The sequence below is a fragment of the Octopus bimaculoides genome, chromosome 3, assembly GCF_046866305.1.
Source record: "Octopus bimaculoides isolate indiv1 chromosome 3, ASM4686630v1, whole genome shotgun sequence".
NCBI lineage: Eukaryota > Metazoa > Mollusca > Cephalopoda > Octopoda > Octopodidae > Octopus > Octopus bimaculoides.
In genome coordinates, this window is record NC_142930.1 from 159,509,599 (window position 1) to 159,524,841 (window position 15,243).

The window sequence follows — 15,243 nt, forward strand, 5'->3', positions numbered from 1 at the left end:
ACACGGACGCGCACACACACACACACACATACACACATTGTACATATGTTTCTTTTCACAGAATGGATATACTATCTAACTTCAAACGAGTCAGTGTCTTGACTTTTCATCGTCCAGTGCTAATAAGACAAACGCACGTTTCCATCATATAGTTTATATAAGAAAAGAAAAAGAGAGACGTAACTTTTTTTTTTTACAATTCCGTGGCTTAATAACCACCAACTCAAACATATCCAATAATTAATATATATATATATCATATATATATATCATATATATATATATATATATATATATATATATATATATATTTTATATATATTTAATATCATAAGTATTCATGGCGCCTTACACAACATTAAGGTTTTTAAAAAGAGCGGTTGCTTTACTCTTATTCTACGTCACATACGTGAAATGCTTCTCACCTGAAGGTAAGTTTGCTTTACTTTATCTATCTACCTAGTTAAAAATATAGTCTCGTTTAAGATGTTATATATGAGGAAATACAGCTGTTATTTTAGCGCAAAAGTGTGTGTGTGTGTGTGTGAGTTTGTTTATAAGACAAGCAGCGATACTTACCGAACAAACGGCATCGTTCGTCGGCACTTCTTGTCAATGCTTACACATCAATTGATAAGATCTCTAGATTGAAGTGTGTCTGTGTGTGTACATGCATATATATATATATATATATATATATATATATATATATACACACAGAAATGCACATATACATGCATATATATGTTCATACATGCATATATGCTTATATATATATATATATATATATATATATATATATATATATATATATATATATATATATATATATATATATATATATATATATATATATGCAAGAGAGTTAGGGGTTGAGGATCCAACCCACTAAAGGATAGTATCTATCCAATATACTGCTGGGAGGGTACCCAATTATTGTTACACTAGTGTTATACCAAGTGCAATAAGTGGGTGCGGGTAAAAGGGATACATTATATATATATATATATATATATATATATATATATATATATATATATATATATACACACACACACATACGTTCTTATTTGCTCAGCTGGCAACCCTGGTTGCCTACTGTAAAATATAAAAAGAACATTCTTTAATTTATCGTACTTCGATAAGAAAGAAAAGATCCACAACCTTCCGTCTCAATAAACCACTATCGTCCCTGAAAGTTGTTTGATACATTTACTACGGATTGCTTGAAGCTAACTGTCTTCCTACACCTCCATCCTTGAATCATATATGATATGAATGTTTATATATATATATATATATATATATATATATATATATATATATATATATATATATATATATATATATATATGAATATATGTATAAGTACATAGTTGTGTGTGAGTATACATATATAATTTATATGCATGTATGTATATTTGCGTACATTATATCTGTGTGTATGTATTTATAAACCATTGCAGGGCATGATATAATCAACAGATTTGCGTTTAGAACGTGAAGGACGAAGTAAATAAGTAATGGACATTATCCCGGCTTTCTGTCGATTCAGTTAGCGAAATATTAGTTTTTGTGTTTGTCATTTTGCATTACCGAAAGAAGAAACCTTACTAAAACAAAATCGCAAAACTTGCATACTGTGGGTGTGTCTACCCTTCTTGTTGATTTTAGCCCTCACACAACGAAAGCCTTGTTAACTTTGACAGTCTTATTAATCGAAAAGGGTTTGCAAGAGCGAAGGGCCTAACCGTTTATTTAATAATAATAATCATAATACTTTCTTGTATAGGCACAAGGCCCGAATTTTTATGAGAGGGGGTCGAGTCGATTGCATCGATCTCAGTGCTCAATTGGTACTTATGTCATCGACCCCGAAAAGGTGAAAGGCTAAGTCGACCTCGGCGGCATTTGAACTAGATTGTAAAAACGGAAGAAATGCCGCTAACTATTTTATCCGACTCACTAACAATTCTACCATCTCGCCGCTTTTTATAATGATAATCCTTTCTATTGAAAGCACAAGGCCTGAAGTCTTAGGGGAGGGGGTAAGTCGATTACATAGACCCCTGGTGTTTCACTAGTATTTGATTTATCGATCCCGAAAAGACGAAAGGCAAAGTCGACCTCAGCGGAATTTAAAAATAATAATAATGAACCTTTCTACTAAAGGGACAAGGCCTGAAATTTGTGGGGAGGGGACTAGTCGGTTACATCGATCTCAGTGGTTCACTGGTACCTAATTTATCGACCCAGAAAGGATGAAAAGCAAAGTCGAGATCGGCGAAATTTGAATAATAATAATAATAATAATAATAATAATAATAATAATAATAATAATAATAGTCCTTTCTACTGAAGGCACAAGGTCAGTAGTTTCGGGGAAGGAGATAAGACGATTACATCAACCCCAGTGCTCAACTGGCACTTACTTTACCGACCCTGAAAGGATGAAACGCAAAGTCAACCTCGGCGAAATTTGAACTCAGAACGTAAAGACGGACGAAATGCCGTTAAGCATTTTTGCCCGCTACGTTAACGTTTCTACCAGCTCGAACCCTTTCTGTTATGACTTTTTTTTCCCCCCTTTCATTAATTCATTAATATGCAGAAAGCAACATAATCGACTTCGCTCCTCCCATCAAATGTTGTGCCCTTGTTAGTAATCATCAAGCTTCCTTCGTTCCTTCCTTCGTTCCTTCCTCTCTTTCTCCGTCTCTTTCTTTTTTTAAACGTAATGACTCCGACGTGACATACAACATGAATTAAGTGTTTTCGAAAAACCTAAAAACCTGTCGGAGATCATCTCTGGAGGTCAGGCTTGAGCCGATCTCTTCTTTTGAGAGAGAGAGAGAGAGAGAGAGAGAGAGAGAGAGAGAGAGAGAGAGAGAGAGAGAGAGAGAGAGAGAGAGAGAGAGAGAGAGAGTCTGTGTGTGTGTGTGTGTGAACAGAAGAAAAAAGAGAGAAAGAAATGAAGCCAGTACTGGACTGGTACTTTATTTCATCAGCCCCGGGTGGGGGATGAAAAAGTAACATTGACCTCGATAAAATTTGATCTCAGAAAGCCCGAACGAATACTGCAAGACATTCTATTCTGACACCTTAACAACTATCTATTCATCCATCCATCTATCCACCTACCTACATACCTACCTACCTATCTATGTATCCATAGGCGTGACAGTGTCGTTGAGAAATTTGCTTCCCGGCCACATGGTTTCGGGTTCAGTCACACTGTATGGCACCTTGCGCAAGCGTCTTCTACTGTCGTCCTGACCAACTGAAATCTTGTTTTGATATTGCGTGATTGCTGTAAATGCATGTCATCCATTTCCACGGTTCTGGTTATTGGGAAATATTATCCTGCTTGGAAACAATTAAGGGTCGGCGACATGATGGGCATCCGGTTATAGAAGATCTTGCCTCAACAAATTCCGTCTGACCCATGCAAGCATAGAAAAGTAGACGTCAAAACGACGATGATGTTGATATGTACATATGTGTATATGTGTGAATGTGTGTGAAAGTTGTGTTTCGTTTTTAATTGTTTGAATTCTTGCTATAAAGAAGGTGTTGGTTTCCAACAAAGAAATATATCCCGTCGTTGAGAATTAACGACAACAGTTATATATTTTTACTGTTTTGCTTACAGGTTGTATTTGCAAAATGTGTGTGTTTGTGTGTGTTTCTGTTAGCTGGTGATTTTCATTTTTCTCGAAACACCCAGATTTTCGGGATTGTCGCTTAGACGTTTATTACCATAGCCAAGTGCAGATATAATCATAGGTACAAATGTAAATTTATGATCCATGTAAAGAAATTATAGGCTCTGAAGAAGTCCTCCGTAAACGTTATTTTTCTAGCTAATTTTGAAAGAAATGGTCACATCAGCAGGACATCTGAACTTAATAATTACATAGTTGTTTCTTTTTGTTTTGCTATTCTAAACGATTATATCAGGCCTGAACTGTTTGCATTTAATAGCAGTTGTTTGTTATAAGAGTGTTAGACCAATATTCCTTTTGCTTAAACGTATGTATTCAACAACAGAAATACTTTCTCTATCTCGAAGGAGACTTTTCTACGGATAGCATTGTATTTTGTTTTAACAACAGTATCATATTGCATTGGCAACTGTTAATCATGTGTAATACCGCCCAAAGAAATTGGCACAATCGGCATTTTTGGTTGTATCTTGGGGTTGTCCCTTTTATTCGTTAGGTATTTTGTAACTATCTCCTGCTCTTAGAAAGCAAAAGCATGACCTTCAAAATTGTGACGTAATGTAAAGTTCCCAAGGTCAAGAGAGAAGATAACACTTCCTGTTAATACTAGCTTCATTCTCAAGTTCACGTAAAACATTCCTTTGTTTTGTTATGCAAAGTGTTTCACCTCTAAATTTTTCGTTGAGGTAGGCTAATCCAGCAGTTTTGGGGTCGCATGGTACGTCATGGAGAAGTGAGTACTTCTTGAGTTCACTTCCGACTTGTTAAGATGTTGTTCTCTTCAGTTTTAAGCACCTGGTTGGTTGATGTAATGTATGTATTTTTGCAGCTGTTGTTTAGTAGGTACTGTCTAAGTGATACCATATCACAAAAATTATTTCGTCTTGAATTCTGTGCAGGATTCAAGCCGATCATTAACAAAGTGACAGGGCTCTTTCGCTTAAGTTAAGACAGCTCTTAAGGTTTGTGGCTATGAGGATGTGCGGATAAACTTACTCTCGTGCTGTGGGTGTGCATGTCACGTTAGAACACAAGTGTGTAGGTTTTATTACGCGTGTGCATGCAATCACACACATTTACATGCACACACTCATATATTTATATATGTTATTGTGATCATATATTCGCTCGGGAATCTTGCTTCACTTATTGTACTGCAACCGTGCTGGGGAACCACCTCGAGGGATTTTAGTCGAAAAATTGACCCCGGTATTTTATTAGCTTTTTTGTCGAACCGCTTATTACGGAGATATAAACTAACGAACACCAGTTGTCCAGCGGCAGTGGGGCCAAACACACACACACACACACACACACACACACACACACACTATATATATATATATAGGCGCGTGAGTGACTGTGTGGTAAGTAGCTTGCTTACCAACCACATGGTCCTGGGATCGATTTGCACGACTAAAGGTGGTGCTCCAGCATGGCCGCAGTCAAATGACTGAAACAAGTAAAAGAGGGTAAAAGAGGGATATATACAATGAACTTCCACATAGTTTCCGTCAACAAAATTTACAAGGCCTTGTCGGCCCGAAGACACTACCATAAGAGTGCTGCACAATGAGATTGGAACCCAAACCACGTAGTTGCAAAGCGAACTTCTTAACCATACAGCCATGGCCGATAAAAACAAATCCGAGTTACTTTTAAAAACAGAACAAGCTACAAAAAAAAAAAATGCATTTAAAAGAAAACATTATTTTAAATTAGAGGAAGGAAGTAACATTCTAAAAAAAAATGTCAAATTATAAGTATTATCTGTTTTAAAAAATCCAGTATTTCACGATTTTGATATTCTATGGTGAAGCCCTGAATTCTTGCTGCACCATCTTAATATTCCTTGGGTAAAAGTCGTGATGGGAAGAGAAGAGTCTCGCATGCTTGGACTACTGCAAATCTTTCTAAAAAAATGTCTTGCCTAGGCCTGCACATACACGTACAGAGATATGGTCAAACTGAGGCTCTAGTCTCAATTTAGTTTATGACATTCAGTGCATCACAATTAATCAAATTAAAAGGTTTGACGTGGGAAGAGATGATTACAACATACTTTACATTATTACTGCTTCCTTTACATTAATGAAGGCAGCGGGACGGTTAGTAGAATAAAAGAATGGGGGACCAATTAACTTGCAGTACTTAGTTTACCCTCTTTCCGCCCTAATTTCATTTTCCATCGGCTTTCTCATACATCCTTTCGAGATTATTATTGTTGTTGATCGGTCCTCATTGAATATGAGCTATTATCAATAGTATTCCTGCCCTAAAATATCTCTCTTAATTTGTTATCTAGAACTGCATTGTCTAATGTTTCTTTGTTCTTTTAAAGCTATAGGAAGTAATTTGAGGAGACTCGGATGCTATTTCTAGTAGGTCGGATCTTTGGATTACAATGCCAGCAGCAGCAGCAGCAGTAATAGTAGTAACAGTTGATGCTGTTGTCGTCTAGCTTCACACCGACCATTTTGGACTTGTAAATCTATGGTTACCGTCATTCCAGCAGTGACCATCCTGTCTTTTATTTCTAAACACAATGCATCCAGAACTGCATTCCCCAGTGCGATTTTCCTTTATGTCAGACGGCAGAATCTGATTTGATGGTTATTCGGTTTTATGAGCCTGTGTCCTACATCAATAGTAGCTTTGTATATTTGTGTCATAGTTCCCAGCTTAGTCTTGACTGAAAAAAAAAACTATCATAGACGGTCCAGTCATGAACAACGCGTATTTTACGACCAAGTGACTACATAATCCAATGTGTTAACCACTTTTAAAAACCCTTGTCTGTCCAAGTTTCCCCTAAACGTTCCATGCTTGTTTTCAGACATTTAATTAACCCTTGTTTATATACTCTGAGTAGTGTGAAGCATTCTTTTCATAAGTCCCAACTTACTCGTTTCCAATTGTTCTTCAACCACCAGAGTATCATATATGATGCATGGACGCCAAGGAAATATATCATAAGTATTACATATGATACACAAGACAGACAAAGTGTAAGACAAAGTGTAAGACCAGGCGACATTTCAAGCAGCTCGATTTCAGCTATCCCTCTTTCACATGACTGATTAATTATGCAGCGTTTCTATATAACATTGCAATACCTGGCAAGTGGGAAATAGCACAATTGTGACGTCTCCTGTAGGAGTAGTCACCTGCCTGTGACATGAGTCATGTCTCCTTTATTAACTCCTTTCAACCGACATTGTTTCTTAGACTTGGTAAAGCCACTGATTTTACATCATTAGATATAAGTTGGAATTTTTCCACACCCGAATTATAAACGTACTTCTGTTCATAGTGAGCTATATTTTAGCACCGTATAGTCCAGGTCATATCGTCCTGTTCAACTAAGCCTGTATGTAAATTATTTACTATTTAAATTTTTGGCATTTACCAAACTATGCATCGTATTTCATGCACTAAATTATCATTATTATAATTGATTGGGAAACATTTAATTTACATTTGTTAATTAAAAATTAGAGTTGTTAATCTGTTTAAACCCTGTGTACATTGCTTACCCAGACGATGTCTGAACTCCCACCCGTATAGACTTATCTGTTGTAAAGTCACGCCGAAGAAATCTGTATTCCTGTCACCTACTCACAGGTCGACACTTATCGTCTTGCTATATTCTTCCCATCGCCACAAATTAGTACTGTTTGTGTTGCTGTTATCAGTGGTAGTGGTCGTGGTTGGAGGATTGATTTAACGGGGTTAAAGAAGACGTAACGAACGTGTGAACGAACATCGCAGTAGTGGTAGTGTTGAAAAACGTTTCTTTTGTTTGTTAAAAAAATATCTTAAGATGACTACGACTATGGTGATGTTAATGAAGACGAGAAGCAAATGTATTATCAAAAACCATCTGTGGCCATCCCATCTTATTAATGATTACACGATCCAGTGGTTGGTTAGCACTCCGTCGGTTACGACGTCGAGGGTTCCAGTTGATCCAATCAACGGAACAGCCTGCTCGTGAAATTAACATGCAAGTGGCTGAGCACTCCACAGACACGTGTACCCTTAACGTAGTTCTCTGGGAGATTCAGCGTGACACAGAGTGTGACAAGGCTGGCCCTTTGAAACACAGGCACAACAGAAACAGGAAGAAAGAGAGAGAGAGAGAAAGTTTTGGTGAAAGAGTACAGCAGCGTTCACCACCATCCCCTGCCGGAGCCTCGTGGAGCTTTAGGTGTTTTTGCTCAATAAACACTCACAACGCCCGGTCTCCCGGTCTGGGAATCGAAACCGCGATCCTACGACCGCGAGTCCGATGCCCTAACCACTGGGCCATTGCACCTCCACACACGATCCAGTACATTCTTCCTTATTTTTTTTCTTTCAAGCGGCAGGCTACGATTTGAGGGACATCTAGTTGCTATTTCTAGCATGTACACTCTCATATTGGTTTGATAAGGATGAGAAAGAAGGCAGCGAGCTGGCAGAATCATTAGCGTGTTGGGCAAAATGCTTAGCGGCATTTCGCCCGTCTTTACGTTCTGAGTTCAAATTCCGCCGAGGTCGACTTCGCCTTTCATCCTTTCGGGGTCTATACATTGAGTAGCAGTGTTGAGAACGGGGGTCGATTTAATCGACTAAGCCCCTTATCCCAAACTGCTGGCTTTGTGCTAAAATTTGAAACCAATGATGAAGAAAAAGAGGAGGAGAAGGAAGAGGATGGTGATGACGACAATGATGACGATGATGATAGGAATCATGGTGATAATGATGTTGGTGAGGATGGTGCCGATCTTGATGATAAGGATGAGAATGATGGTGGTAATACTGGTAATTAATCCATGATATTAATTGTACGAAAGTCACACGAACCAACGAGGAAAGCTCTTTTGAGGTCATTCATCCTGCTAGAAATATCAGTCTAATCTCGCTCATATATTTTTACACTCTTATTAAATTTGATAATATGGGTTTAGACACAACCTTATACTTGAAAAAAAAAAAAAAAATCATAGGTGGTCACGGTTGGAATGCTTTTGATCTGCCTTCTTCTGGACAGGACTGATTTTGGAGTTAAAGGACGACAATCATACTTCATGAGCGAAATAAATGTTAATAAGAGGTTGTTGTTGTTGTTGGCACTCCGTCGCTTACGACGTCGAGGGTTCCAGTTGATCCGATCAACGGAACAGCCTGCTCGTGAAATTAACGTGCAAGTGGCTGAGCACTCCACAGACACGTGTACCCTTAACGTAGTTCTCGGAGATATTCAGCGCGACACAGTGTGACAAGGCTGACCGTTTGAATTACAGGCACACCAGAAACAGGAAGTAAGAGTGAGAGAAAGTTGTGGTGGAAGAGTACAGCAGGGTTCGCCACCATCTCCAGCTGGAGCCTCGTGGAGCTTTAGGTGTTTTCGCTCAATAAACACTCACAACGCCCGGTCTGGAAATTGAAACCGCGATCCTATGACCGCGTGTCCCCTGCTCTAACCACTGAGCCATTGCGCCTCCACATAATAAGAGGTACAAAAAAAACAACAACAAACAGACAAAAACCAAACAAAAATAAAAGAAGAAAAGATTAAGATGAAACCAGAATCCCGAGAGATAATACGTTGGGTGATCTTATGTTTATTGGTAAAGTGTTACACGTTATCTAGGTTAATACTGTGGCAGACAGTCCCATATTCTATCTGTTGTCTTTTTTTTCACATGAAGAACAATAGAAATAGAAGGGAGGTAGTTGTGATATTGAGAAGATCAGTTAAAAAAGGACCGTGACTATCAAACACTACCATCAGCACCGTCATCATCATTATCATCACCACCGTCATAAACGTCCTCAATATAGTCAGTTAGTGTCTTCCTCTCACTTTCTATCTCTCTCTCTCTCCTATATACACGCGCATACATCATACTTATATAGAGAAATAAACACATACACATATGGATATGCGCGTATGTGTCATATAAAGACACAGAAATACACACAATCGCTTACACATAGACATCTCTCTCTCTCTACATACATACGTATATATATATATATATATATATATATATATATATATATATATATATATATATATATATATATATATATATATATATATATATATATATTAAGGGCGTTACTATACATAAAATGCCTCACGCTAGGAGGGACTCCAAGAGACAAACTACCATAATAAACACATTTTACCGAACACGAGGGAATGCAATTCTCGAAGCGAGCCCCCTAAAATCAGACTTAGCGGTTTATCATGATTTCGTAATCAGTGCAGAAAATGCACTCTTTACTCTTCAGTATACGCATAGTCAAGATACATGAAAAATAAACGAAAATCAACGTATATATACTAGGCGGTATCAAAAAGCTTCCGGTCTAGCTATGTTTAATGAAAAAAAAAATAACCTATTTACTTAAGTTTTAACATCATCTTCTCCGAAATAGTTACCTTGCACACCGATCCCAGCGTTTCTGTTGCTTTTGAAGTCCGGTCTGGAAGTTGTTTTCTGTAAGCGATTCGAAGACCTTCGATTCGCTCTGGATTTCAACAACGGTGTTAAAACGGCGACCTTTGAGCTGCATTTTCATCTTAGGGAAGAGATGGTAGTCTGCAGGTGTTAAATCTGGCGAATAGGGCAGGTTCGGAAGCGATAGCATGTTGTTTTTGGCAAGAAACTCACGAGTGAGGATAGCTCGGTGATAGGGTGCGCTGTAGTCGTGAAGAATCCAATTCTTCAACCTCTACAGATCCGGTTAATTTCGCCAAATGTCCTCCCTGAGACGCTTCAAAACGTCGCAATAGAAACCTCGATTGATGGTCTGGCCCTGGGGAACGAATTCTCTTGATTGAGCTGCGGCTCTGTCGTGCCTTCTTTGGTCGTGGAGATGAAGGCCTCTTCCATTGTGACGACTTCTGCTTCGCCTCGGGGTCGTACTCGTAGACCGAACTCTCATCACCGGTGATGATCCACGACATGAAGGTTGAGTCATCAGCAACACGCTGATGGAGGCCTTGACAGACTTCGACACAGTGTTATTTCTGCTCAGTGGGGGGCAAACTTGTCAGAGTTTTGGGGGAAAACTTGGCAGAGACACGCTGCGTGTTCAATTCAGACGTTAGGGTTGCCCGCACGGATCCATAAGACCGACCAACAACATCAGCAATGTCGTTGATTGTCCTCCGACGATCTTCATGCAAAAGTTGGTGAATTTTCTCCACATTTCCAGGGTTGACGTTCGTGGCACGTCTTCCAGATCGCTCAGGGACGTTCTTCCGTTTTGAAGCGCCCGTACCAATCGAAACATTGCGTACAACTCGTTGCCTCATTGCTGTAAGCTTGCCGAAGCATGTTCAATGTCTCTGTAGCAGACTTCCCAAGTTTAACGCAAAATTTCACGTTGGCTCTTTGTTCCAACTCCCCGTCCACGGCAAAATCGCAAACTACAGCATACATGTGATCACAAAAACACAAGTTTCACAGCTTGCTAAGTGAACACAGTGATGTTCCCTAGGCACACTGCCTAATGACGGCGAGCTGGCAGAAACGTTAGCACGCCGGACGTTCTGAGTTCAAATTCCGCCGAGGTCGACTTTGCCTTTCATCCTTTCGGGGTCGATTAAATAAGTACCAGTTACGCACTGGGTTTGATACAATCGACTTAATCCGTTTGTCTGTCCTTGTTTGTCCCCCCCCCCTATGTGTAGCCCCTTGTGGGTAGTAAAGAAATAACACTGCCTAATGAAGGTCACTGCTAGCTCTCACTGCGCACGCAACCGTGTGCTGCCATTTGGTGGCACGCTACAGAACTAATCCGGGAACATTTTGATACCTCTTCGTACACACACACACGCATGCATGCACACATACATACATGCGTGCACATAGACACACACATTATATTAGAGATTCACATGAGCATAGGTAGGTAGTTGAATTTTACTTCTGCTAAACGGTATGCATATTTAGTTATTGAATCAGTGAAAGGCACAACGATTCAACAGGTAGTCGGTGCTATAATTTTACTCTATGTGAATCAAACTAACGAGAAGAATGTATCTTGAATACAGTCCATATGAACATATAAAACATTTGCCACAAGCTACCTTGCTGGATATCAGGATGTTTCGGTGATTATTTGCCTCGTCAGTTGCTGTGGATATGTGTGACGTGAGGGTAAAAGATCACCAAACTTCACAGATGTCCCAAATCAAGTTTACACCTACCCATGAATTTTTAAAACATAGGAAATGCAAATATGTTTCCTATATGAATTTCCAGTATGAACATCCTATCATCATCGCTTTTTCGTTAGCAGGTTTTTTTTTTTCATCATCATCATCGTTCAAAAGTCCACATTTCCATGCTTTTATGGGTCGGGCAGCAATTTTTTCTGCGGATTTTCTGCTCAAGGTGCCACACATTGGAACTGAACCCGGGGTCATGTGGTTAGAGAGAAAATTTCTCTCTCTCTCTCTCACACACACACACACTCATACATATATATATAAACATGCACTGTATGCATATAGAAAAACGCATACACACAGCTAATTCACAAGCATACATATACATTTAGGGCTACTTAAGTCTAAGCAGAATAAACAGGAACTTACGAAGTTCAAGAACGACGAAGGAAAGAAAGTGGGAGAATAAGACAGAGTGTAAGTGAGAGGAGAGGGAGAGAGAGGTGTGTGTGTGTGTGTGTGTGTGTGTGTGTGTGTGTGTGTGTGTGTGTGTGTGTGTGTGTGTGTGTGTGTGTGTGTGAGAGAGAGAGAGAGTCGTAGAAGAGAATAATGCGAAGTGAATGTCACGAAATGTTGTTTAAGTAAAAAGGCGTTTATGATGTGAGATGAAGTAATAAGAGTTGTAATGATAAAAAAGACTGGAATAAACAACACTGAATAGAGTAATGAACCAATCAGATACTTTCTTCTGGGCTCACTCGATCCGTTAGAAATAGCAGCTAAAATCTCATTTAAACACTGAACCACGCAATGTGTTAGAAGAGAAATTCGTATGGCGTGATGGGATAATGTTTTAAATCGATGGTGCATAGAGATACGGAAAACAAAAGCTGGTAGGGTCACGTTTGGAAAGCTTCCGCTCATATGTCTCCTCGATCAGAGCGGACTTGAAAGAACAAATATTCGTTCATAATGTTTAGTATTCTCATTAGTTTTCAGAGGTATTAGCTTCAGCTTACTTAACAGCAGGTAATGTGTGAGAGAGAGAGAGAGAGAGAGAGAGAGAGAGAGAGAGAGAGAGAGAGAGAGAGAGAGAGAGACAGAGACAGAGAAAGAGAGAGGGAGTGTATTAGTCTCTTTCTCTCTCTTTCGTGTGTGTGTGTGTGTGTGTGTTATGCTGTTGCTTCTGTTATTGGAGTATGGTCAAGCTTGGGCACTGTCTCGAAGAGTTTAATCAACTCAAATCCGAGCACTTCCGGTGATAAAGTTTGCTCTCTCTCTCTCTCTCTCTCTCTCTCTCTCTCTCTCTCTATATATATATATATATATATATATATATATATATATATATATATACTGTCTGTTTTCGCTGAATCCTTAGGCTCGAGCAACCAGTTGTCAAGCAGCGACAGACAAGTATTACGACACACGCGTGCGCACGCACATATACACGAATGCGTGTGCATACACTCTCCCCCACACACACTAGACGGGCTTCCGCACTATTTCCGTTTGCCAACTTCTCTCGCAAGGCATTGGTCAGTGCTGGGCCATAGAAAGTACTTATGTAAACTGAAGCATAGTGGGACTGAACCCGTAACCAACTAGCACCAGCACCGAGTGAATTTCTTAATCATACATACATGCACATCCATGCGTGCTCAGTCACTATTTAATTGATTATATATATATATATATATATATATATATATATATATATATATATATATATATATATATATATATATAAAGAATAATAATAAATGGAGCAAAACGCATATAATCAATAAGTTCCTTTAATTCCTACATATGTTTCAAAATATATCTGCACTCTACTCCAAAGAAGTAAGAGGTGCTGGAATTGCACATAGATTCATCTTCAGGGAACCAACATACAAAAAGCAAGACAAGCGCTAAATGCTAAGGTTGCGTACGTGATATAACATTATATAGTTAAGTATATATATATATATATATATATATATATATATATATATATATATATATATATATATATATATATATATATATATATATATATATATATATAACATTATATATATATATATATATATATATATAAGGATCCATGAAGAATCAAGGCATATCAACGTGAAGCACGCTACTAATTGGCTAGATAGAATCAGACAGAGCAGACAGTGAAGTAATCCATCATCAGTGCAGAAGGCGTCGAAGAAGTTAAAATACAGTCATTGAGTAATCTGCTATTCCAATAGAATTCAAAATATTCAACGAAGAATGAAATATATAGAGTGGTTTAAAATAAAACGAAAGAAATGAATGGATTTCCGAGTGTTGCTAAAATTGATATATATATATATATATATATATATATATATATATATATATATAGAGAGAGAGAGAGAGAGAGAGAGAGAGAGAGACAGACAGACTGGGATCACAACATTCTCTCTAACGGGACGTTAGACCCTTGCTGGGTCACTCACTTACAGCTAAGTGGATCAGAGCAAATCCACGTGAAATCTAGTTTTTTGCTGACGATCACAATACACCGTCAAGTTCGAGAATCGAAACCACTATATTGCTATCATGAGTGCAGCACCCAAACCACAAGGCCACGCGTCTTCACTACACCAGTTATGAAGGTCTTAAGTTGTATCAAAATTCTGCTTTTTCTTCTCTAAGTCATGTTGTAAATATGAACGGAATGTTATCAGTCTGTGAGCACAGCGAAGGCTACCTCGTTTGTTTCTCATTGTTGTCCATGATAAAAGTTTTGTAACAAGAGAGTACGAACTAGTTGATGTCTTACATTGATACAATGTAACGACATTGTAAAGGACGGGAGTGGTCTTTTCTATCTATTCAAGCACAAAACTGATACATGTATATAAAGCAATGAAGGAAACTACCTCCACGTAGTCACTAGAACTGAGAATTTTCAGCCATATTACCTTCAACTACCACCATATCGTTAAGAAAACCACCTTGGACAATATAGATACGGAACAAAAAAAAAAACGAGATGGTCATGACTTGAATCCCTTTGTTCTTGGGGCTGACTTGGGGCTAAACAACTACTTTTACGACTACAACAACAACAGGTATATATTTTATACACCCCAGAGAAATGAAAGTGATTCACATTCAGAACAATAACCTATACAATATAATATTTTAATTTTGCCAAAATTATTGTTGGCTCAAATCAGAGTTATCTCCCTTCGTTACTGTTTTCTGGTCCTAACACGCCAAGCTACAGTTTCAGTTTACTGTTCATGTAGATAATTTCAAGTGGAGGCGCAATGGCCCAGTGGTTATGGTAGCGGACTCGCGATCGTAGGATCGTGGTTTCGATTCCCA

General features: G+C 38.5%; 1 protein-coding gene across 1 annotated transcript in view; it reads left to right on the forward strand.

The window, feature by feature from the left end:
* The first annotated feature begins 316 nt into the window (after positions 1-316).
* The window catches only part of LOC106884382 (uncharacterized), a 131,007-nt gene continuing 116,080 nt past the window's right edge, over positions 317-15,243 (forward strand). Inside the window, exon 1 of the mRNA XM_089349894.1 lies at positions 317-431. Coding sequence (XP_089206020.1) covers positions 341-431 — 91 coding nt within the window. The 5' untranslated portion in view covers positions 317-340. The remainder of the gene's footprint in view (positions 432-15,243) is intronic.